This window comes from Salmo trutta, chromosome 30, assembly GCF_901001165.1.
Source record: "Salmo trutta chromosome 30, fSalTru1.1, whole genome shotgun sequence".
Lineage (NCBI taxonomy): Eukaryota > Metazoa > Chordata > Actinopteri > Salmoniformes > Salmonidae > Salmo > Salmo trutta.
In genome coordinates this window covers 5,429,765-5,454,246 of record NC_042986.1, presented here as the reverse complement: position 1 = coordinate 5,454,246, position 24,482 = coordinate 5,429,765, and the positions used below count along the sequence as shown (strand labels likewise).

General features: G+C 41.9%; 1 protein-coding gene across 3 annotated transcripts in view; it reads right to left on the bottom strand.

Moving 5' to 3' along the window:
• Positions 1-17,221, bottom strand: part of LOC115168980 (ubiquitin conjugation factor E4 B) — an 87,321-nt gene extending 70,100 nt beyond the window's left edge. For 2 of the 3 annotated variants that reach the window (XM_029724573.1, XM_029724572.1), the window contains exons 1-3: positions 16,907-17,221; positions 15,823-16,030; positions 12,421-12,550 (exon numbers count right to left, since the gene is read on the bottom strand). In XM_029724573.1, coding sequence (XP_029580433.1) covers positions 12,421-12,550; positions 15,823-16,030; positions 16,907-16,927 — 359 coding nt within the window. In that variant the 5' untranslated portion in view covers positions 16,928-17,221. Of the gene's footprint in view, positions 1-9,256; positions 9,289-12,420; positions 12,551-15,822; positions 16,031-16,906 lie in introns of those variants that run through there. The other variant, XM_029724574.1, reaches the window with a different exon arrangement.
• Between the last annotated feature and the right edge of the window lie 7,261 nt (positions 17,222-24,482).

Below are 24,482 nucleotides of genomic sequence, written 5' to 3'. Positions count from 1 at the left end.
CCACCACAGACCGATGCTGGCACGAAGAATGCACTCAATGAGCTGTATATTGCCATAAGCAAACAGGAAAATGCTCATCCAGAGGCGGCGCTCCTAGTGGCCGGGGACTTTAATGCAGGGAAACTTAAATCCGTTTTACCAAATTCCGATCAGTATGTTAAATGTGCAACCAGAAGGGGAAAAAAATATATATATTTTTTACTCTTGACCACCTTTACTCCACACACAGATGCGTACAAAGCGCTCCCTCTCCTTCCATTTGGCAACTCCGACCATAATTCTATCCTCCTGATTCCTGCTTACAAGCAAAAATTCAATCAGGAAGCACCAGTGACTTGGTCTATAAAAAAAAAAAGTGGTCAGATGAAGCAGATGCTAAGCTACAGGGCTGATTTGCTAGCACAGACTGGAATATGTTCCGGGATTCTTCCGATGAAATCGAGTACACCACATCAGTCACTGGATTCATCAATGATTACATCGTCCACACATTGACTCTCATTCCCCAACCAGAAGCCATGGATTACAGGCAAAATCCGCACTCAGCTAAAGGGTAGAGCTGCTGCTTTCAAGGAGTTGGACTCTGACCTGGAAGCTTAAGAAATCCGCTATGTCCTCCGACGAATAAACAATCAGGCAAAGCGTCAATACAGGAATAAGATCGAATCATACTACACCGGCTCCACCGCTCGTCGGATGTGACAGGGCTTGCTGCCTGGTGACACGAGCCTACCAGACGAGCTAAGTCACTTCCATGCTCGCTTCGAGGCAAGTAACACTGAAAAATGCATGAGAGCACCAGCCGTTCCGGACGACTGTGTGATCACGCTCTCCGCAGCCGATGTGAGTAAGACCTTTAAACAGGTCAACATTCACAAGGCCGCAGGGCCAGATGGATTAACAGGACGTGTACTCCGAGCATGCGCTGAACAACTGGAAAGGGTCTTCACTGACATTTTCAACCTCGCCCTGTCTGAGTGTGTAATACCAACATGTTTCAAGCAGACCACCATAGTCCCTGTGCCCAAGAACACTAAGGAAACCTGCCTAAATGACTACCGACCTGTAACACTCACGTCTGTTGCCATGAAGTGCTTTGAAAAGCTGCACGGCCAGGCACGACTTCAACACCATCATTAAGTTTGCCCGATGACACAACAGTGGTAGGCCTGATCACCGACAACGACGAGACAGCATTTAGGCAGGTCGTCAGAGACCTGGCCGTGTGGTGCCAGGACAACAACCTCTCCCTCAACGTGATCAAGACTAAGGAGATGATTGTGGACTACAGGAAAAGGAGGACCGAGCACGCCTCCATTGTCATTGATGGGGCTGATGAAGAGCAGGTTGGGAGCTTCAAGTTACTTGGTGTCCACATCACCAACAAACTAACATGGTCCAAGGACACCAAGAGTCATGAAGAGGGTACGACAAAACCTATTCCCCCTCAGGAGACTGAAAATATTTGGCATGGGTCCTCAGATCCTCAAAAGGTTCTACAGCTGCACCAGAGAGCATCCTAACTGGTTGCATCACTGCCTGGTATGGCAACTGCTCGGCCTCCGAGCGCAAAGCACTAGAGGGTAGTGCGTAAGGCCCAGCAGATCACTGGGGACAAGCTTCCTGCCATCCAGGACCTCTGTACCAGGCAGTGTCAGAGGAAGGCCCTACCGCACAGCAAGCGTTACCAGAGCGCCAAGTCTAGGTCCGAGAGGCTTCTAAACAGTTTCTACCCCCAAGCCATAAGACTACTGAACATGTAATCAAATGGCTACCCAGACCACTTGCATTGCCCCCCCCCCACGTCGCTGATACTGTTATTGTCCATGCATAAGTCACTTTAATAACTCTACCCACGTGTATACATTACCTGAATTACCTTGACTAACTGGTACCCCATGTATTTAGCGTCGCTATTGTTATTTTACTGCTGCTCTAATTATTTGTTACTTTATTTCTTATTATTTCAGGTATTTTTCTTTAAACTGCATTATTGGTTAAGGGCTTGTAAATAAGCGGTTCACTAAGATCTCCAGCTGTTATATTCAGCACGTGACAAATACAATTTTATTTGGTTCCTCTCACTGGTATAGTCACGGCCCTGCCTCATGCTAGATCCATCGTGGGCATGGAAGTATGTGTGTTTGTGTAGTAGGACAGTTCCTTCTCACTTCATATAACCTGACCTCGGGCCGAATTCCTCACTTCTTCTTAATCCACGGCTGTCCTACCTTCAGGTGACTAAAAGCAGACTGTTGCCTTCTGCCTCCCTCAAGAGTCATGGTATTTAACGTTCATGTTTGACAGAATGTAACATTTCTGCACTCCCTCGTCTCAGTCAGTAACTTTCCATAGTTCATAGCCACACTCCATTGACCCCAAAATATACATTCCTTATACATGTACAGTAATCAGTAAATTCTAGTCTGGTAACATGAATAAGTATATTTCAAGCTAGAATCCAACAGTATGTACTGACATGTAACTGATAGATGCACACGCACGTTTTTAAAATGTACAGTGTATTGGGAAAGTATTCAGACCCCTTCCCTTTTTCCACATTGTTACTGCCTTATTCTAAAATGGATTAAATAAATGTTTTTCTTCAATTTACACACAATGCCCCATAATGACAAAGCAAAAAAACAGGTTTTTAGAAATGTTTGCAAATGTATTCAAATTAAAACAGAAATACCTAATTTACATAAGTATTCAGACCCTTTGCTATGAGACTCGAAATTGAGCTCAGGTGCATCCTGTTTCCATTGATCATCCTTGAGATGTTTCTACAACTTGATTGGAGTCCACCTGTGGTAAATTCAATTGATTGAACATTATTCGGAAAGGCACACACACCTGCCTATATAAAAAGGTCCCACAGTTGACAGTCCATGTCAGAGCATAAGCCATGAGGTTGAAGGAATTGTCCGTAGAGCTCTGAGACAGGATTGTCTGCAGCATTGAAGGTCCCCAAGAACACAGGGGCCTCCCTCATTCTTAAATGGAAGAAGCTTGGAACCACCAAGACACTGCCTAGAGCTGGCCGCCTGGGCAAACTGAGCAATTAGGGGAGAAGGGTCTTGGTCAGGGAGGTGACCAAGAACCCGATGGTCACTCTGACAGAGATCCAGAGTTCCTCTGTGGAGATGGGAGAACCTTCCAGAAGGACAATCATCTCTGCAGCACTCCACCAATCAGGTCTTTATGGTACAGTGGCCAGATGAAAGCCACTCCTCAGTAAAAGGAACATGACAGCCAACTTGGAGTTTGCCAAAAGGCACCTAAAGACTCTTAGACCATGAGAAACAAGACTCTCTGGTCTGATGAAACCAAGATTGGGCTGAAAGCCAAACGTCACACCTGGAAGAAACCTGGCACCATCCCTACGGTGAAGCATGGTGGTGCCAGCATCATGCTATGGGGATGTTTTTTAGCGGCAGGGACTGGGCGACTAGTCAGGATCGAGGGAATGGTTAACTAGAGCAAAGTACAGAGATCCTTATTGAAAAGCGCTCTGGAGCAGGTTAGGACCTCAGACCGGGGCGAAGGTTCACGTTCCAACAGGACAACGACCCTAAGCACAGAACGCAGGAGTGGCTTCGGAACAAGTCTCTGAATGTCCTTGAGTGGCCCAGCCAGAGGCCAGACTTGAACCAAGTCAAACATCTCTGGAGACTTGAAAATAGCTGCGCAGCAACGCTACCCATTCAACCTGTCAGAGCATGAGAAGATCTGCAGAGAAGAATGGGAGAAACTCCACAAATACAGATGTGCAAAGCTTGTAGCATCATACCCAATAAGACTCGCTGCCGAAGGGTCTTCACAAAGCACTGAGTAAAGGGTCTGAATACGTGTGATATTTCAGTTTGTTCTTTTTAATAAATTTGCCACAATTTCTAAAAACCTGTTTTAACTTCGTCATTAGGGGGCATTGTGTGTAGACTGAGGGGGAAAAAAATAATTGAATACATTTTAGAACAAGGCTGTAACGTAACAAAATGTGAAAAAAATTCATAGGGTCCGAATACTTCCCGAATGCACTAAGAGTAAAGTCTTTTGTCTATAATGTTTTCTTCCATTGTGTCGGACCACCGTAAGCTAGCTATCGCCATTTGCGTGCCATTCCGCTCATCTTACACACACAGTATGTAGCCATAGGACTGTCTACACTCGGTTTGTTGTTTTATGAAATAGTTTTCAGTAAATGTTTTTCGTCATAGCTAAAGTTTTTATTGCTACGGATTCCGTGATGCGGTTAGCCTTTACAGCCGGGACTGCAAGTTTGTGTTCTGGATCCCTGTTAAGTAGGAGTTTGCTGCTAGCCGTCATGAAAATGGAGCAGGCTAATGCTAGCAGTGCAAGCCCACCTGTGTTTTTATCCACGGCTGGGCACAAATTATTTAGGTGCAAGCCAATTTCCACACAATCGCAAGATGATCGTACAGGGATTTGTCTGCCATAAATGCACCACCTTAGGGAAGAGATCCTCCGGCTGCTCACTCGACTGCGAGAAAAGCATAACCTTCTTTCTAAGTTCACCGACCTTGCTATAGCCCAGACAAACCGAATCTCAGTTATAGCAAAGCTGTCAATGAGTAAGGCAGCATTGATCTGTCCCAATCCAACAGATGTTCAGCTCAACTCAGATAAGATCCAATCCAGCTATCAAATAGCTTTGCCCCGCTTGAGACGGACGTACCAGCCCCAGGAGACAGCACTGGGAGTATACCACTAGACAGTGCCCGCCTAGTGGCACCCTCTCGAACAGCCACCACAGTTCAGCAGGTGACTCAAGACAGAAGGGTCTCGGGCCATCTTCCAGCTTCCTGGGGTTTCCGAAGCCATACGCTGTTGCAGGTGCAAAGAGTCAGGCTAGCCTGGCTCAAACCCACCATTACATTTACATTTTAGTCATTTAGCAGATGCTCTTATCCAGAGTGCATACATTTCATATTTTTTTATTTTTATTATTCTGGCCCCCGTGGGAATCCAACCCACAACCCTGGCGTTGCAAACACCATGCTCTACCAACTGAGCTACAGGGAAGCCCCCCTGCCTGAGGCAGTCCCATCCCGCTCCCCCTTCCTTCCCCATCAGATTCCATCACGACCACCATCATTGTGGGTAGCTCGATGGTGAGAGATTGTGGCCTGCCTACAGTTTGTGGAAGGAATAAAAAAAGAATTCAACACCCTCGTTTGCAGAGGGAAGAGAATAATTCTCGCTGGCCCCCTCGGTTCGGAACATTTTCCCAGCAACAAACTATTTTAGAGACTGAAGGACAGGGTCTGGTAGTGCTCCAGTCCTCTATGTCAAAATAAGCAACAGAGGAAAGCATATCAACTCCTGTAGAAATGGCACTATGGTTATTGTGAGTAAACTAATTTATGTTCCTCTAACTCCGCCTTCTAGTGAGTTTATACAACATCCTACCATTCTGATAGATAAGAGACTGGTTGTAACATTAATAACTGGGTTGTTAAGAATTTGGCCCACACCTCATTGAATACGGCACTTTTAAATGTTAGAGCAATCACTAATAAATCCATTCTTGTGAATGACCTCATTACTGAGTGCAAAGTTGATCGCATGTTTCTCACTGAAACATGGCTGTCAGACTGTAGTGCCACTCTTATTGAAGCCTCCCCATCAGATTACAGCTTTTCACTCTTCTGTATCAGAAAAAAGGAAAAGCCTTTATTTTTTACTAATATACTCCGCTATAAGACCATCTCCTTTGGGTCTTTGACCATCATGCCATACTGTTTACATGTCAGCCACCAGTGCTGGCTCCATCCCTGTATAGGCCATCAAAGCAATGCCACACTTAACTGATTTGTGGTTGCAGGATTAGAAGATTGTTATATTTATGCACCAAATGGTTGTTTTATGAAATAGAGAAAGGTTCTTAGGACCCATTCTCTCCCTTTCTGAGAGGAGTCTTTTTCTTTGAGAGCAGTCTTTTGAAGCATGGGCTGGCAACTGTTAAAGTTGCAAGCTCCCTGCAGATAGTCTGGGCGTATGGTCAAGGGAAATGTTTTTTTTCTAGAGACAGCTTGAGCTGACAATGGCTTGGTGATAAAAACCTAAAGTTGGCATCCATTGACAAGATGTGGTTTGTGTGACCCGAGAGAGAGATAGCCTGGAAGAGTTTAGAACAATGCCTCATTGTCTCATCTTCCTGGCATCTGGGAAACGAAGCCGGGTTGGGGGTAAAACACCATCCTGTGTAGATAACCAAGGTGGCTTAAGAGAGTTGGAACCAAGTCTGACTAAGCATTTTTAGGTCCTATACAACATCTGTTTTTTTCATTATCAGTTAGGCTCTCGGCCAAACAGTCTTGACTGTTGGGTTGACGGTTTCATTATTGCAATAATTAATCGATATTGGATTAAGATGATTGTTTGATGAAATGACAAAGTCTCTCTCACTTGAATATAATATTCCACCACATTTCTCTGAACTATTGTCCTTGAGAACTAGGATAAAATAATTATGTTGGGCAATTTTAATATTCATGTTGACAAAGAGACTGACTCCAAGGCCATTGAGTTTATGAATCTTTTGAGCTCTATGGACTTTATCCAACATGTTACTAGGCCCAACCCTAACTTCAGCCATACTCTGGAACCGGTTATTACCAAGGAACTTTCTATTGACATATCCTGTATTGTTGATGTTAGTTTATCTGATCACTACGCTGTATTTACTACATTGTTGCCCATAGCCCAAGGTAATACTGAACAAATTATATAGAAACGCTACCGTACCTCTGAAGTACCTAAAGATTTTTTTATTTTATTTTTTTATTGTGTATGAATAATACACCATCACCTGTTCTGCCTTCCTCGTGATGATTTAGTTGATAACTTCAATAACAAATTAAGGGCAACCATTGACGCTATAGCTCCAGTAAGGTTGAAAAAGGACACATCCAAACAGAGAGCCCTGTATAGGACACCAAAGCACTGCCTCACTTAACTGATTTCTCAGAACTATTGTCCATGAGAACTATGATAAAATCAAATTAGTGAGGAAACAAAATCAACTAAAAACGAATTGCAGAAAGGCAGAACGTCAAAGTTGCAGGTCCATTATGATATTCTGAGCAAGGCAACTTGGCATATATAAGGCAATTAGAAATGCCAGATGGGCACATTTTTCTAACTTGAACATTAATAAATCAGAATCATTTGAGTGCACTATTCAACCATAGATGGCCTGAAATCCTACCCCCACAAACCTATGTGAACTTTACTCCACATCTAAATGTGATGAGTTTGCTGCATATTTCAGAGATAAGATAAAACATTAGGCTGGGTACCAGTCAAGCAAGACCTGATGAGAAGTTTGATGTTATGTGACCTAGCCTACCACGCAAAGACACTATGGAGTTACTTTCCCTGTTTGAAAAGTGATTTCACAACTTAAGCCAATAGCTTGCATATCTGAAGAATTACAAGCTATTGTTAATCACTCCCTGCTCACAGGCACTTTCCCCACTGCACTAAAAACTGCTATGGTGAAACCCCTTCTGAAAAAAAGTAAATTGATTATTCAGCTCTTAGCAAGTGTCGGCCAATCTCCAACCTTCCATTCTTAAGATAAATTATGGGGAAATTGGTTTTCAAACAGCCAAATGTATTATTTTTTTTAAATATCCAAATCTGTTTTTTGTGCCCACCACAGCACAGAGAGCCTTAGTTAAAGTTGTAAATGACCTTAGAGCCAACAGATGCCAAACAGCTGTCTGTCCTTGTACTCTTGGAGTTAAGTGCTGCATTCGACACTGTTGACCATGATGTCCTTCTGGACAGACTGGAGAGGTGGGTTGACTTCTCCAGTCCAGTTCTAAATTGGTTTAGGACCTATTTAACCGGTCAAGAGATTTTCCACCCTTGGTGTACATAACTCAGAAAATACATATCACATGGCGTTCCACATGGTTCGGTACAGTTCATTGGCAGCATTAGCAGAAAGCACGGCATTGAGTTTCACTGCTACGCAGATTATACACAACTTTGCATTTGTGTCAGAGGATTTTAGCTCCACAAATAAGACTATTAGTGATTTAAATACTTGAATGGCTCACAACTTCCTCCAGCTAAATCAAGACAAGACCAAGGTACTTATTACTGGAGTCAAAGGACAGAGAAAGAATCTTCACACAGGAATGTGAACAAAATAGCCTTTCAGCACCTGAGGAACATTGCCAAAGTGCGGCCGTTTCTATCTCAGGCTGAAAGAGTCATCCATGCTTTTATTACAAGCAGGCTTGACTACTGTAATGCTCTTCTGTCTGGTCTACTGAAGAAAGCCATTGGTCAACTGCAAAACATACAGAATGCTGCAACACGGATAATGACTTTGACCCGACCGCACACATTACACCGTTTTTAAAGTCTCTGCACTGGCTGCCTGTGAGTTTTTTTAAATATTTGTTTTTAAAGCAATCCACGATTGTACACCCCAATAGATGTGTATTTATTAGGGATCACCATTAGCAGCTACTCTTCCTGGGGTGCAAACACATTAAGGAACTTACATTACATATAAAACAAAGTCTAACAAAACAGCCCCCCCAATGTTAAAAATGTCTCTCAGCCAAGCAGTCATTTGTGTAAGTGCTGTGCTTGCTGAATGTCCTCTACAAACGTGCTGAAAGTCTTGTCAATTTGTTTACTCCAAAAATAGCATCGTATCTGGTGAAACTATTTCTTCCGGAAGTTTACTAAGGGTGGTAACAGGCTGATTACTGGCTCAAATAGCCGACCAACGGGGGCTTTACTATTCTTGGGTAGCGGAATGACTAGCTTCCCTCCAGGCCTGAGGGCACACGCTCTCTAGTAGGCTTAAATTGAAGATATGGCAAATAGGAGCGGCAATACCGTTCACCATTATCCTCAGTAATTTTCCATCCAGATTGTCAGACCCCAGTGGCTTGTCATTGTTGATAGACAATAATAGTTTCACCTCTTCCACACTCACTTTACAGAATTCAAAAGTACAATGCTTGTCTTTCATAATTTGGTCAGATTAACAGTACCTTTCAAATTGACACACCTACTCTTTATATCCTACATTGTAGAATAATAGTGAAGACATCACAACTATGAAATAACACATACGAAATCATGTATTAAGCAACAACAAAAAAAAGTGTTACATCAAAATATATATTTTATATTCTTCAAAGCAGCCACCCTTCGCCTTTGCAGCTTTGCACACTCTTGGCATTCTCTCAAGCAGCTTCACCTGGAATGCTTTTCCAAAAGTCTTGAAGGAGTTCCCACATATGCTGAGCACTTGTTGGCTGCTTTTCCTTCAATCTACGGACCATCTCATCTCAATTGGGTTGAGGTTGAGTGATTGTGGAGGCCAGGTCATCTGATGCAGCACTCCATCACTCTCCTTCTAGGTCAAATAGCCCTTACACAGGCTGGAGGTGTGTTGGGTCATTGTCCTGTTGAAAAACAAAATGATAGTGGGACTAAATGCAAACCAGATGGGATGGCGTATCGCTGCGGAATGCTGTGGTAGCCATGCTGGTTAAGTGTGCCTTGAATTCTAAAATCAGAGAGTGTCACCAGCAAAGCGCCCCCACACCATCACACCTCCTCCACGATGGGAACCACACATGCAGAGATCATCCGTTCACCTACTCTGCATCTCAAAGATATGGCGGTTAGAATCAAAAATCTCAAATTTGGACTCATCAGACCAAATGACAGATTTCTATCGGTATAATGTGCAGTGCTCCTCTTTCTTAGCCCAAGCAAGTCTCTTATTATTGGTGTCCTTTAGTAGTGGTTTCTTTGCAGCAATTTGACCATGAAGGCCTGATTCACAAGCCTCCTCTGAACAGTTGATGTTGAGATGTGTCTGTTACTGTGAAGCATTTATTTGGGCTGGAATTTCTGAGGCTGGTAACTCTAATGAACTTATCCTCTGCAACAGAGGTAACTCTGGATCTTCCTTTCCTGTGGCGGTCCTCATGAGAGCCAGTTTCATCATAGCACTTTATGGTTTTTGCGACTGCACTTGAAGAAACTTTCAAAGTTGTTGATATGTTCCGTATTGACTGACCTTCATGTCTTAAAGTAATGGACTATCGTTTCTCGTAGCTTATTTGAGCTGTTCTTGGTATTTTACTGCATACAACCGCTACCTTGACACAAATGCATTAAGGAAAGAAGTTGCACAAAATGTACTTTTAACAAGGCACACCTGTTAATTGAAATGCATTCCTCATGAAGCTGGTTGAGAGAATGCCAAGAGTGTGCAAAGCTGTTATCAAGGCAAAGGGTGACTACGTTGAAGAATCTCATATATATTTTGATTTGATTAACACTTTTTTGGTTACAACATGATTCCATATGTGTTATTTCATAGTTGATGTCTTCACTATTATTCTACAATGTAGAACATAGTAAAAATAAAGAAAAGCCCTGGAATGAGTAGGCTTGTCCTCTACTTGGATGTGTAGTGTCAGCATGTGTTCCTGGCATGTCATTACTAGGTTTGCTAATGAAGAAAATATATAATTAAAGTAGTTGGCAATATCCGTGGGTTGTGTGATGAATGAGCCATCTGATTCAATGAATGGAGCAAAGTTTGTGTTTCTTCCCCAAAATGCCATTTAAAAAGGTCCAAAGCTTGTTGCTATCATTCTTTAAAGGATTTATTTGTTTCATAGTATAGTCATTTATATTTATTTTAGACACATGATTTCTCAATTTGCAATACGTTTGCCAATGGGTTGTGCTGCCAGACTTATTTGCCATATCTTTTGCTTCATTCCTCTCAACCATACAATTGTTAAATTCCTTATTAATCCAAGGGGTTTTAACACAGTCATTTTCTTAATGGGTGCATGGTTAATCATTGGAATAATCAATTTCATAAAATGTGTCAAGCGCAGCATCTGGTTGTTCCTCATTACACACCACAGACCAGTAATATGTTTTACATTATCAACATAAGATTCACTACAAAACATGTCAGACATGCTTTTGAGTTATGTACCCAGTTTGTCCCTCAGATCCTCTGGCATTGGCATTTTAACTATCCCAAAGCCTAGGATCAAGAAGCATGGAGGCAAGCCTTACTAAGCCCCGAGCCTCTGGAAAAGTCTACCAGAGAACCTGAGGGGGGGACTGGACATATTTAAATGGAGATCTTAAAACACCTTTTTAGCTTTTGAAAAGCTTGTCTTTTCCTGATGGCAGCCCAGGATGACTGAATGAATAAATTCAGTCATCCTGGGCTCGTCTAAGGTTGTTGTTTTGTTATTGGCATGCATACGTCAAGTGCAGTCTGCAAAGGTGGAGACGTTCGACTCCTGCATTCATCGATGCTCTCCATACCTCATATGGCAGACCAGTCAGTACTGGAAATACATCATGCAAAGGCCTCCTTTCTGTTCTGGGTTACCAGACGTCCTTTTTTCCTCTGCACCTCGCTGATTAAAGTCTCCACACAGGATGAGACCCATTTGGGGATAGGACATCCTGATCACATCAACAGTGTTGATGAGATAATCCACAGTGTTCTGCTATAGTGTTTTCTTACTTGCCCATGGTGGATTGCAGAGTACTCCCATTACCAGAGTTGAAACTGAGCTGGGGAGTCATTTAAAACAGAGTTGAAGCCACACACTCAAATTCCTCTTTCTCTAGGTCAGTTCTTCTCTCTGCCTGCATACTGTGGTTCACATACATAGTCACACCTGCTCCTCTCATCCCCTCTGGACCTGTCAATTCTGAACAGCTGACAGTCTTGTATGAAAAGAGATTCATCTGGGATATTTTCGTGGGCCCAAGTTTCAGTGACATCAAATGTCTGCATTTTCTGATGGAAAAAGCAGTTCAAATTCATCCACTTTGTTTATCAATGATCTTGAATAACAAACGAGCACAGTGTCAGTCTCTGGGGCATTTCTGGATGTATTTGTGACATCACATAATTCAGTTAGAACTCTGTATTCACGTGAGAGATTGTGTTTTTGATGTATTTTAGGTCTGTTACCTTCTATTGTCAGTATTTTCCTGTCTGCCCTTACCAGCTGTAATCCCTCTCACCCGGCTTCTTGCGCACATTATCCCGAAGATGCGGTGCCAGTGTAGGTGCATGTTTTTTGTATATCCACAGAAAATGTGAGTATTGAGAATTCAACAACTTTTGTACAATTCATTGGTATCAAAGCCATGAAGTATGCAGTGTGACTAAAAAACTCAAAACTTTTCAAACATGAGAGGTGGATGTTGATCCCTCACACTTTCTGTATGATTGGCAATAGCATGATATCTTTTTGAGTCTCTATATTGCTTCCACATCCTACCTAATCCACTCAGAACTGATCGGCTTGGCAGTAAAAGGGCTAAGGGTTGGTTTTGAAAAGACCGATCCGAGTTGCTCACCTCTTTTCACAGGAGGCAGTGTCGATGTCCATGCTCTGAGATCTGGACAGACTCTGGGTCTCCAGGCTGTTGGAGGGAGAGCTGGAGAGGGAGCTCACACCCTCGCTGCTCTGACTGCAGTACGCCACACCTGAGACAGAAACGACAGGAAGAAAAAAACAAAATAAGCAAGGGCAACAGAATGAGAACATTATTTTTCATTTTTTTCAAATGGCACCCAATTCCCTGTATAATATAGGCCGTGGTCAAAAGTAGCACACTACAGTGCATACAGACCCTTACTCAGTCCTTTGTTGAAGCACCTTTGGCAGGGATTACAGCCTCGAGTCTTCTTGGGTGTGACCCTACAACCTTAGCACACCTGTATTTGGGGAGTTTCTCCCATTCTTCTCTGCAGAACCTCTCAAGCTCTGTCAGGTTGGATGGGAAATGTCGCTTCACAGCTATTTTCAGGTCTCTCCAGAGATGTTCGATCGGGTTCAAGTCAGGGGTCTGGCTGGGCCACTCAAGGACATTGAGAGACTTGTCCTGAAGCCACTCCAGCGTTGTCTTGGCTGTGTGCTTAGGGTCGTTGTCCTGTTGAAAGGTGAACTTTCATACCAAGCCTAGCCTACGGTCGTAAGCCTAGCCTACGATACCACCCAAGCCTAGCCTACGGTCAAGTTAACAGGTTGTTAGCTAGTTAGGTAACATAACTGAACAACGTTTGTTATCAAACCGGGATTATTATTTTTTATTTTATTATTATTTATTTTTTTAAAAGGTCAACGACTTGTTTTGTGAAATTATATAAAATGGGTACAAATAACAATAGAAAGAAAAAAAGCTCTCCAGTAATGAGTCCTTTTTTAAATGTTTAAGCTAGAGCCAAGCTGTTTTTGCTGTAAAGCTGCAAGCATGCCTTTGCTCCATTTCCACCCTTGCAAAGTCTACTCAGACTGGTTATAACAGGCGATGCAATTATACAATGTATCAACTTCGCTCGCTCTGCTCCAATGTAACAAATGTACAAATCTAACAAAGGCTCATCAGGGTCTGCATACCTACCCGCCAGTATGGCTAAATTGTATTATAAAAACTGATGAAGAAATATATGCGCAGGAAGAGCAGACGGAGAGAAGCAGGTGAGTGAAGCCGGGTAGTGGATGCAGCTGGTTGATTACAGCTGCCAAATGTGATACGCGCATGAAATTGAAGTGGATATTATTGGACCGGCACATTCAAGAGACTGTTGCTTCAATTCAACTGAATTTCTAAACAAAACTGACTAGGGCAGTTTTGTAGGGCAGAAAAAAAAGAAAACAAAATGGATAGTATCATATGAAACGGTACAACGTTGTTCTAAAATGTTGGTATTAAAAGTATCATGTTGTTTTGGTACCGTGATTTTACTGTGGTACCGGTATAACACTAGTGGAAAGTACACATTTGTATATAAGCATGTTCACTCAATACAACACGGCTAAGAAGTGAAGTATTTTGTTCTAAGTGGTGCTTTTTACTAGCCAGTGATGTCTGTGAACTTGACCTTTTTTCCTAATTATGGCTGACAACAAAAACACAGGCATTCTCTGCATGTAGAAGGCTGAGGCTGAAACATCCATATAGGGCAAATAAAGGAATTTTATTGAAGTTTAGCCTCATGTGTGCTGTCCATTTCATTCACTATTTAGCATACACCAATGCCTTTATACCAAGAAATAGCAGTCTGACAAAACTTGTTTGGCTTCCAACGTAGGAGATTGTGTGAAAGCTAGCTAAATAACGCACTATAGAAATTCACCCAAAAGACTGAGGCTTTGCTGAATGTTTTGATCAATTGTAGACGTTTTTAAAAGGGATAGCGCTGTCCTGGTAATGAGGCCCTTTTTTCTACTTCCCAGAGTCAGATGAACTCATGGATAACATCTTTATGTCTCTGAGTGCAGTTTGAAGGAACTTGTGTGGGAACAGCTAGAAAGTTAGCAATGGCTCATGAAACGACCTTCAACTTCCTTCAAGCTAAACGCAGAGACAAACAAATGGTATCCGTGGGTGCATGACAAGTGTTTCTGGGGTTAGCCCTAAGATCTGGAAAACGGCACAAGTCCTCCCTCTACACAAAGGCGGCGATCCTTCCGACTTGAATAACTACTGTCCAATTTACAAGCAATCTTGCCTTGCCAAAATGTTTGAGTGCCTGGCCAACTCTCAGCTTAGAACTATAACTCATAAAATTCTTACCGCTTCAGCGGCTACACTTGTCTTGGATGTGCTATATTGTTTAGACCATAAAGAACATTGTGCTGCCTTATTTATTGACCTGTTGAAGGAGTTTGATACAGTTGGCCTTACTTGTCTGAAATGGGCCTAGATCAGGCATCTTGCAATTGGTTCAAGAACTAACAGACAGTTTCCTCAATATTATGAAAGGTGTGCCGCTGGGGTCGATTTTGGGCCCTGTTCTCTTCACTATTTAAATAAATAATATTGGTCTCTGTTAAAACCTGTAACATTCATCTCTACGGGCTGATAGTTATTTACTCCTGTGCCTCCTCAGTACAGCATGCCATTCATTACCTTTAACATAGACTCAATTCAATCCCGAGGACATACACATTGGCACATTAAAAGGTGACCAAATTGAGCAATATCCCCATTATTAATACTTGGGTATTCTGATTTACGATAAGCTCTTCTAAAGCACACTGAAAAACAGGGGGGGGCCCCGAATTAAGATAAATCCTATTTCAATAAATGAAACAAGCCTCACTTTGAAAAGTAGAAGGAAGATTGTTCAAGCAACACCTCTCCCAGCACTTCATTATGGTGATATAATCTACATGCATGCGGCAGCCTCCGTTTTAGACTCAATCTATTACTCAGCATTGAGTTTTATCACTGGGGACAATTTTCATACACATCACTGCATTTTATCTAGTTCTATTGGCTTGGAGTCTCTGACTAACAGAATGGCCCAGCATTGGATACTTTTTGTTATATAATGCAGTTCTTTTCAGACCCGCTCTCTGGACTGGCTGGTTCTAGCGGTACCACGGGTCTCCACTGAGCTGGGGGGGAAATGCTTTTAGTTTTCAGGCCACCAGCTCGTGGAATAGCCTTCAGGCCACCTTAAAGCTGAACTTGCTGGTCTCCATTGGACAGTTTAGATACATTTTGAGGGATGTAATAGTTTGTTTCGAGTCATATTTTGTATTTATTGCATTGATGTTGAATTGTGTGTTCATGTTCACAGAGCTCCCTTGAGAATGAGACCCTGGTCTCAATGGTGACCCCTCTTCTAAATAAAAGTTAAATAAAAAAAAATTTAAACATTGGACTCTGGGTAAGTAGAAAAAAGGCATAATTGCCAAAATCTCACACTATCCCGTTAAACATACTCTGTCTAAGATGTGCTCATACCAGAGGCGCCCATAGGAGAGGTGGCGGGGGTGACACTCTGGACATTGAGTCCCAGTGTGTGTGAGGCAGCTGGTGGAAAGAGCTGGGGTGTGTTCCCCGAGGTCCCAGGAAGGGGCCCAGGGGGGGTCTCTCTCTGTGGGGATGTCAGGGGAGTGCTGGGCTGGGATGTTTGTCCTCCTGCCAGTCTGGCCAGTCTCCTCCTGCGGATCTGCAATGAACAGAAGAAAGTTAGTTAGACTGAATAATCGTTAACTATTTACCGGTATAACAGACCAGATATGATCGACACGCACACTGATTTAATCATTATGGTTTAAAAAAAAAAGTCCCTGATACATATTTAGTATACATAAAACATGTGGATTAAAATCATGGGTAACGTTACAGTATTAATACTAACGAATAGCTAGCTGGATAGGGAATTGTAATATTGACGTTTGTAATATTGGCATAACTAGCTAGCCAGCTAGATTGAAATGAATACGGTTTATGCGGCTAGCGAGCAGCTAACTGGCTATGACACCGGCTAGCAGGTAAAACGGTCATATAAATCTAGCCGCCACTGATATTGACGATAACATTTATTTTGGTATTGTTGGTCTACAACATCTGTTGGAAGAATAAAATGGCATCTAGCTAGTTACAGAACTAGTTAGAAACCTAATCGGCACGCAGCTGAACTGGCTTGATTGGGTTGCACATGGTGGCCTTCTGTGTTAGTTACTGTTAGTTAATATATTAGCTAGCTAGATTAGGTGGGCTAACTAGCTAAATATCCAGTATTACGATGGTATGTCCCATTAATAGACGTCAAGGTATCCAAACCCTTATCATTATCGAAAAGTCTCGTGTCATACGAAGATGCGTGTCGTTAGCTAACAATTACATCTGCGGCTCCTTAATGCGTAACGTTACAGACTCAGCTAGTTCGCCAAGCTAATATCAGCTAGTTAGCTGACGTTAGTCTTTGAAAAGATAACGACATGGACTTGCACAGATAATCACGACCACAAGCAGTAACTTTAGTTGACACATATTGGATCAAACTAATTGTGGTTTTAACAACATTTAGACGTTACCTTACCTCGTCGGCACTTAACTCCATCGTTTTTCCTTTACTTTCAGCTAGCTTTAGCTTACCTATTGTGCCAGCCAACTAGCTAGCTTTCTGTTTAAGATACACAAATGTGCATAGTCTAACTCGTATAACAAATAGCAGTTTGTATTGATTGTCATAAAGTTAAAGGGGGGGGGAAAAGAGTTTCCTACAAAATGTTTGTTATCTATTCAAATTCTACGAAGAATGAAACAAACATAAAAGTATTATTAATCAAAACACGAAGGTGGCCATTTTTATCAGGTGTCACATGACTGGGGACTCAACACAGAGGAAGAGGCAAAGCAAGAGGGTGTACTCCGCCCAAAAGCTGTCCACTAAAATAAGACCACGAGGTGAGGAATCAATGAGTGTCGAATTTGATCAACACATTTGTTTACTTCACATTTTCTACGTGAGGCTTATTTGATCGAATAGACGTTTCATAATGTTTAGGTTGTTATGAATGCACTGATATAAGTGAACGCACGTGGCATTTCGGCAACAACAAAAAAACGACTTTGTATCGGAGTTGTGCCTGTTCTTCACTGTGAGAATCTGCCCGCTCATTGGCAAGAACGGTCCCAACTGATCTCGCCTCCTATCTTTGAGGACATGTTTTTTTATTGTTAGAGTGGTTACTCGACTATCTTGTCAATATAATAAATAATCTTTGGTCACACTGAATAATCACTGTCACACTGAATTGTGAAAACTGTAATTATGGGGGTTGAATTATATTTTGCAAATTGTATTTGGGCGACTGGTAGCCTAGAGGTTAGAGAGGCGGGTCAGCAATTCAGGTCGCCGGTTCGAATCCCTAAGGAGCTTCAGTTCACCTCTAAAATTTCTCCATGTGTGCCTTTGCTTTAACCTCTGTGTAAGGCCTATGCATTTTTTTCCGGAGGGGATGGGACAAAGCACAACACAAGTTTCCATTTGTGTACATTGGAAAATAAAGTAATCTTCCTCTAATCTTGACATCCTGCCCTGTTTTGGGATTCAAATAAAGTGGGATAGAGGCAGGTAGGGATACAGGCTGTGCGTGCCCCTCATGCTCTACAAACTGCATGCCCCTCATGATCTACAAACTAATATACTATATAATTACTGGTAATTAACGCAGGCCTTGTATTGCCAAATCTAAGATGACTGCAGATGTGAATGAGCTGTTAGCTAACTGGTGCAACTCAGTCACTTTTCACTTCAAAAAATGTATGTTTTTGTTGTATATTGTCCCTGTCCAAATAAACTAAATAAATGACTGCTGCTAATACAACCACCAGTCCTGGCAGTCCACTTTCCATATTCTCATCCATCCTGGTCATGGTCAGTGGTACAGTGGTTTGAGACAAAAGTGATAGCAGACTGGTCTGGGCTACAGGTAGCACTGATCACCTGCAGGAAGAACATTTTCAGAGAATGCATACACTCAAACATAAACCTTGTTTATACCTGGTGCTGACATGGGTCTTTTTTCCTGATCTTGTTTACATTCTGATTGGGCCCACGTTTCCAGAAATGTGTCTACACATGGTATTAAAATATGTCTGTCTTCCATCTACGGTGTCTGCATTGTGACCAGATTTCCTAGTCCCTTCCTTTATGCAAATTACATCACAGTTATTCTTTCAAAATAATATTTATTTATTGTAAGGTAGATTCATTTATACCTGGCGCTCCAAAACCCATTTGTCCTGATCTTGTCCACATTCTGATTGTGCCCACATTCTCAGAAATGCGTCTACACATGGTATTAAAATGTGTCTCATATCCATCCACTGTGTCCTCATTGTGAGCAGATTTCCTGGTCCCTCCATGTATGCAAAATATTGAACAGCAATTCTTTCAAAATAATTATTTATTTATTTTAAGACAAATATTGATGACATAATTCAGGAATGGGCAACTCCTCGGGGGCCTGATTAGTGTCATAATTTTGCCCCAGTCCCAGCTAACACACCTGACTTCAATAATCAACTAATCATGATCTTCAGTTTAGAATGCAATTAGTTTAACCAGCTGTGTTTGCTAGGGATGGGTAAAAAGTGTGTCAGCACCCCAGCCTCCGAGGGCTGGAGTTGCCCATCCCTGCCAGAAGTCACCATCTACACACAATGCGATTCTGACGACCTCCGGAGGTGGGCAGGATGATCTGATCACAATCGGATCAAAATGTGTATTTTGACTGTCTACACCTGTCTAAAAATGTGGGCACAATCAGAATGTGGATAAGATCAGGACAAAGGACGTAAATTAGAACCAGATATTAACAGGGCTATAGACACCAAAATCTTTGGCTGCTGCTATTCAACACTATTGATCATAGGCTACACATGAGCTCATGCTCACAATGCAGTCGAAAGTGTGAGTATTTTAAGTGCATTATAAAAATACATATTTTAGACATCAAAGATGTTGACAGTTTAGGTGCTGAATGAAAGGTAAATAATATGTATTTTTCTGTAACTAATTCTATGGCCGAATTTCAACTGCTATATATTCTAAATTAAGTTAACTGGATAGAAGAGCCAACTGAAAATTACAACAAAATATGTATTATTGCTCCCATTTAGCAAAACCACTTTACTAAAGCTTTAAAACCGGCAGCAATTATGTTTAAATTAATACAACATGTAGAGGAGACCAACAGGCCACTTCGACTTCAATAACATTCTGAGTAACGGATACAGAATTATTTTTCTTATTTGACTGTGATATGTTGTTGTTGTTTATCTAACTTAGTTGAATGCACTGACTGTAAGTCACTCTCGATAAGAGCGTCTGCTGAATGAACAAAATGTAAATGTTGAAAAATACACACTTGCCAAGCATGCTGGGTATTATGCTAATGAGCTCTGCCCTCAAACAAGTACACATTTGGTGGGTGCGGACCAGATCCAAATTTGAACGAATCATAGGTGTGAACATCACAGTACAGTACAGCACAATTTAGTACAGTAGAGCACAGTATAACAGAAGAGTACAGTACAATATGGTACGTTATGGTATGGTACAGGACAGTAGAGTTTTATTCAGTAGAGTACAGTAAGTACATTTCAGTACAGAATGGTACAGTACAGTACATAGCCTTTAATTCATTAAAGTAGAGTACAGTAAAGTAGTGTACAGTAAAGTATAGTTTAATTCAGTAGAGTACGGTATAGTATGGTACAGTAGAGTTTAATTCAGTAGAGTCGTGTACAATAGAGTACAGTACAATAGAGTAAAGTAGGGTACAATACAATACACTTTACTGTAGTCTGGTGTGCTCTACTGTATTGTACTATACTCTACTTTTCTTTACTATGTACTGTAATGTACTCTGATGTGCTCTACTGTAGTGTACTGTGCTGTCCAAACTTGTGAAACATAGATGTCAATGACCAAATCCGGTCTGGACCAAATCTGAAACTATAGATGCCTGTGTCTGGGCTAAATCAAGTCCGGACCAAATCTGAACGTCTATGATTGTGCCAAATATAGGCTGGTCCGGACCCGATGTCTCTGGACGTCTATGATTGGTTCAGATTTGGTCCGGACCAAAGAAAGACGTCCCAAAGACGTCGCCTGACGTCAAATGCTTAGTGGGGTATGATTTATGGAGAGTCAAACTAATTGACAGTGATCAATTTTCACATTTGTATTATTTTTTTTCAGAATGTAAAAAATCATACTCCATATTATATAGACGATTTGTTGAATCTTATTCACAATTTAGAACTGATTTTTGCAGCAAGACAAATGACTTCGGACAAATCAAATCCAGTTGTGTATACATTATTCTTAGATCCACACAATGCCTCGTGGCAACCCCATGTTGCCTCATGGCAAGACACAGGACAGAGGACAAAAAAGAACACAATAGGATTTAGAGGAGTCCAAGTACTGGTAATACTGCAGCAGTCCACTTCAGCTATTGATTGATAGCTGCTGAGATTTCCTAAACCTGTAAAATGTGGAATTTAATTTACTCAAACATCCAAATTATTTACAATTATTAATTCAGGTGAGAATTCTCCTCTTAATGTCAACCAAGCTCTGCCGTGTTTGTCTCTTCACAGTATTTACTGTACACAATTTGATAACAGTAATCCAATGGTACCCTCTAATGGTAATAAAATGTAACGTTTTTCATTTGGAATTTTTTTTTTATTTAACTATTGACAATACCCCTATGCTTATGAGCACACATAACAAAACAATAAATGTAACTAGGCAAGTCAGTTAAGAACAAATTCTTATTTACAATGACGGCCAACCCCGGGCCAAACCCTCCCCTAACCCGGACGACGCTGGGCCAATTGTGCACCGCCCTATGGGACTCCCAATCACAGCCGGTTGTGATACAGCCTGGGATCGAACCAGGGTCTGTAGTGATGTCTCTAGCACTTCATTTCAGTGCCTTAGACCACTGCACCACTCGAGAACCTTCACTTGAAAATAAAGAGTCAAGTCATTATCCCAGGCAATGCCAGACAACTAACAACTCTTGGACCTGGATTTCTTTACCCATGCTTAGGGTTCAAAGTGGCAGTAAACACAATTGGTGTACATCATGGACCATCTTATCTTCTTCAAGAAAAACAAATCTCAGGGCTCTATTCAATCCACATCACGGAAGTTCAGCTTTACAGGGTGATGTAAATTTGAAGGCAATTTCCCAGTTTCAGTGGAGACAGCATGCCCGCTAAACGCTGCATACTTCGGCTCAATCAGGAATTACCTTTACATTTCTATCGCGGAATCTGTAACAGTTTAGGCAAGTCAGTTAAGAACAAATTCTTATTTTCAATGACGGCCTAGGAACAGTGGGTTAACTACCTTGTTCAGGGGCAGAACGACAGATTTGTACCTTGTCAGCTCGGGGATTTGAGCTTGCAACCTTTCGGTTACTAGTCCAACGCTCTAACCACTAGGCTACTGAATGTTGTGTTGTCAGTGATGATGTGGTGTTGCAGTTGTCGTAAACATATGCTGTTGTTTGAAATGACCATATTCACTATGTGTTGTTCCTGCTCTGCTGTGAACAGACGGTTTCTTACTCTATTGAAGGGACGTCTAGCAATTCTGCAAAAACATGATGTGAATGGTTAGGGTGCAAGATTTTTCAGTATTAAATGAAATGTTACTGTAGTGTTGTAAGTGCTGCAGTGCTGTAAGTACAGGAGCATGGTATAGAGGGTAGGTTTACTTACCTGTTCTCATTTCGAAATGTCCAGATGGCACTTGCTGCAGTGTAGCGGCTCAAGTTAGGCTGGACCCTGTGCCCAGCCTCCCTGAAACTCAAACCATGGATGACCACATGGTCAACCAAAGTGGCCTGGATCTCATCTGTGATTGTTCTCCTTCCTTGTCCCACTCCTCGTCCTCTTCCTATCAGGATAAAGGTAAGACCCAGATGCAGACCATGACAAAGTAACAATGTTTATTACAGCAACAGGGGCAAAGATACAGGACAGCAGGCAAGCTCAGGGTCAGGTCAGGCAGAGGTTGGTAATCCAGAGGTGGGGCAAAGGTACAGGACAGCAGGCAGGCTCAGGTTAGGCAGAGGTTGGTAATCCAGAGGTGGGGCAAAGGTACAGGACGGCAGGCAGAGTGGTCAGGCGGGCAGGTTCAGGACAGGCAATGGTCAAAAACCAGGGTGATGAGAAAAGAGAGACTGCGGAAAGCAGGCTGATACAAAATGCTGGTTGACTTGACAAACAAGAAGAACTGGCAACAGACAAACAGAGAACACAGGTATAAATACACAGGGGATAATGAGGAAGATGGGCGACACCTGGAGGGGGGTGGAGACAATCACAAAGACAGGTGAAACAGATCAGGGTGTGACACTTCCCCCTCCTCGTTCTTGTCCTCCTCATTGTCCTCGTCCCCCTCTTACTCTCACTCCTCTTCCTCTAACTCTCTCTCCAAAATTGGCCTCCATTTGTTGTCCAAACCAAGAAAACCAACCTGAAGCCTATTTACAGTGCTCAAGCTCTGATTTCTAAGTGAAGAAATTAGTTGTAAGTGTTTTCACACGTGAACACTGGGTGTAGGTAATCGGTAAATGAGTGCGGCATTTGGAATGGCAGTATTTCCAAATGAAACACAAGACCTGTTAGTTTTGAATGATGTGTCTAATGTAGAGACCTGTGTTTAGTGTTTTGCAGAAAGTGTGTTTTACAATTGCAAACTGAGTGTAAAGCAGATAATGTGCTTGCAGTTTTGCAGACGTGGTCTGGAGATTAGGTACATGAGTTAATGGTTTCACTGTGTGCCTCAAGTACCACTTTTAGTGTCTAAGCGATTGTAAAAAACTGTAATAACAAACTCGTATGCCACCTGTAAATACAAATACAATTGTTAAATTACGAGCCTAGTTGGTTTAGCCACAGAAAAAGACAGCAACCTTCCCGCTAGACATGATCGGCTGAGATAATGAGTGGGCTGGACATGCCGAGAGATGAATTCGGATTGGTCTGCAATGTAGCATGCTTCTATCTATAACATGATCTGGTCAGCATGTGTAGGTAAACCTTTCCAACGCAGCTTTTTTGAACGATATCACGTAGTTGAACTGCATAAGTGTTGCTCTCCACTTTCTGGAGGACCGAGTTTTGAAATCAGTGGAATTAGAGTATGATCACTTAGGAGATGGAGAAAATGCTGGCGTTTTGATTGCAAATATGCAGATGGAGTCAAAAAGAGGACACACAGAAGGCTGTTGTATAAAACACCTGGCTCCGGAATAAAACGTCAAACTAAATGCAACCATGGCCTCTGTGACAGAGAGGGAGAAGCATCCATCCATGTATACGGGTAAGATAGTCTAGCTAGCTAAATTTTCAGATGTTACACATTTCTAATTTTGTCAGAAAGTAGTTTTGATTTCAAGGTAAAGTGTATTGTTAACTAGCTAGCTAACGTCACGTGTAGGATATGTGTAGTTATATTGTTTGTATCTTAGAGCCATTTGCATTGCTAGTTGAACCTGGTTGGTTAGCTACCTGCAGATTCATGCAGGGTAGTAACGTTATCAGTTGGGATTATGGTTCATTGTTTAGCTAGCATGTCTAAACAAAAGACTCCACTATGCAAGTAACCATTTCAATAGAATGTTCATAATGTCATTGCGACAACTGTCGATAGACGTAGCTGGTAAATTCGCTCTGGCTATCTGCTCCGATTTCAGAGCACTCATCTGAGTGTGCCAAAGCTCAGAATAATTTATGAATTTACGAGCGCTCAACACCCATTGTCTATGGCCGGTGTCAGTAAACGTTGGCAAAAAAACGTAATTCAATTGTGACTGACCTCCTGGATTCGGTCTTATATAGCAAAATTTGAAATTGTGTTATTTACATTGGATAAAAGCAGAGACACAGAGCAACAAAATGGTATATCATACACTGCATTTGAGGAACAATGGGAAAGTTATTCTGCTTTGAAAGTTGATAAACTTGTATCCTGACTTTGAGAAAATGGCCTTTTAATGTTTTGGTACCTACTGGAGAGCTCTTCTTCGTCTACACCCATTCAGCATGGTTCAAACCATCTCAAGCTTTAGCCCCACCAA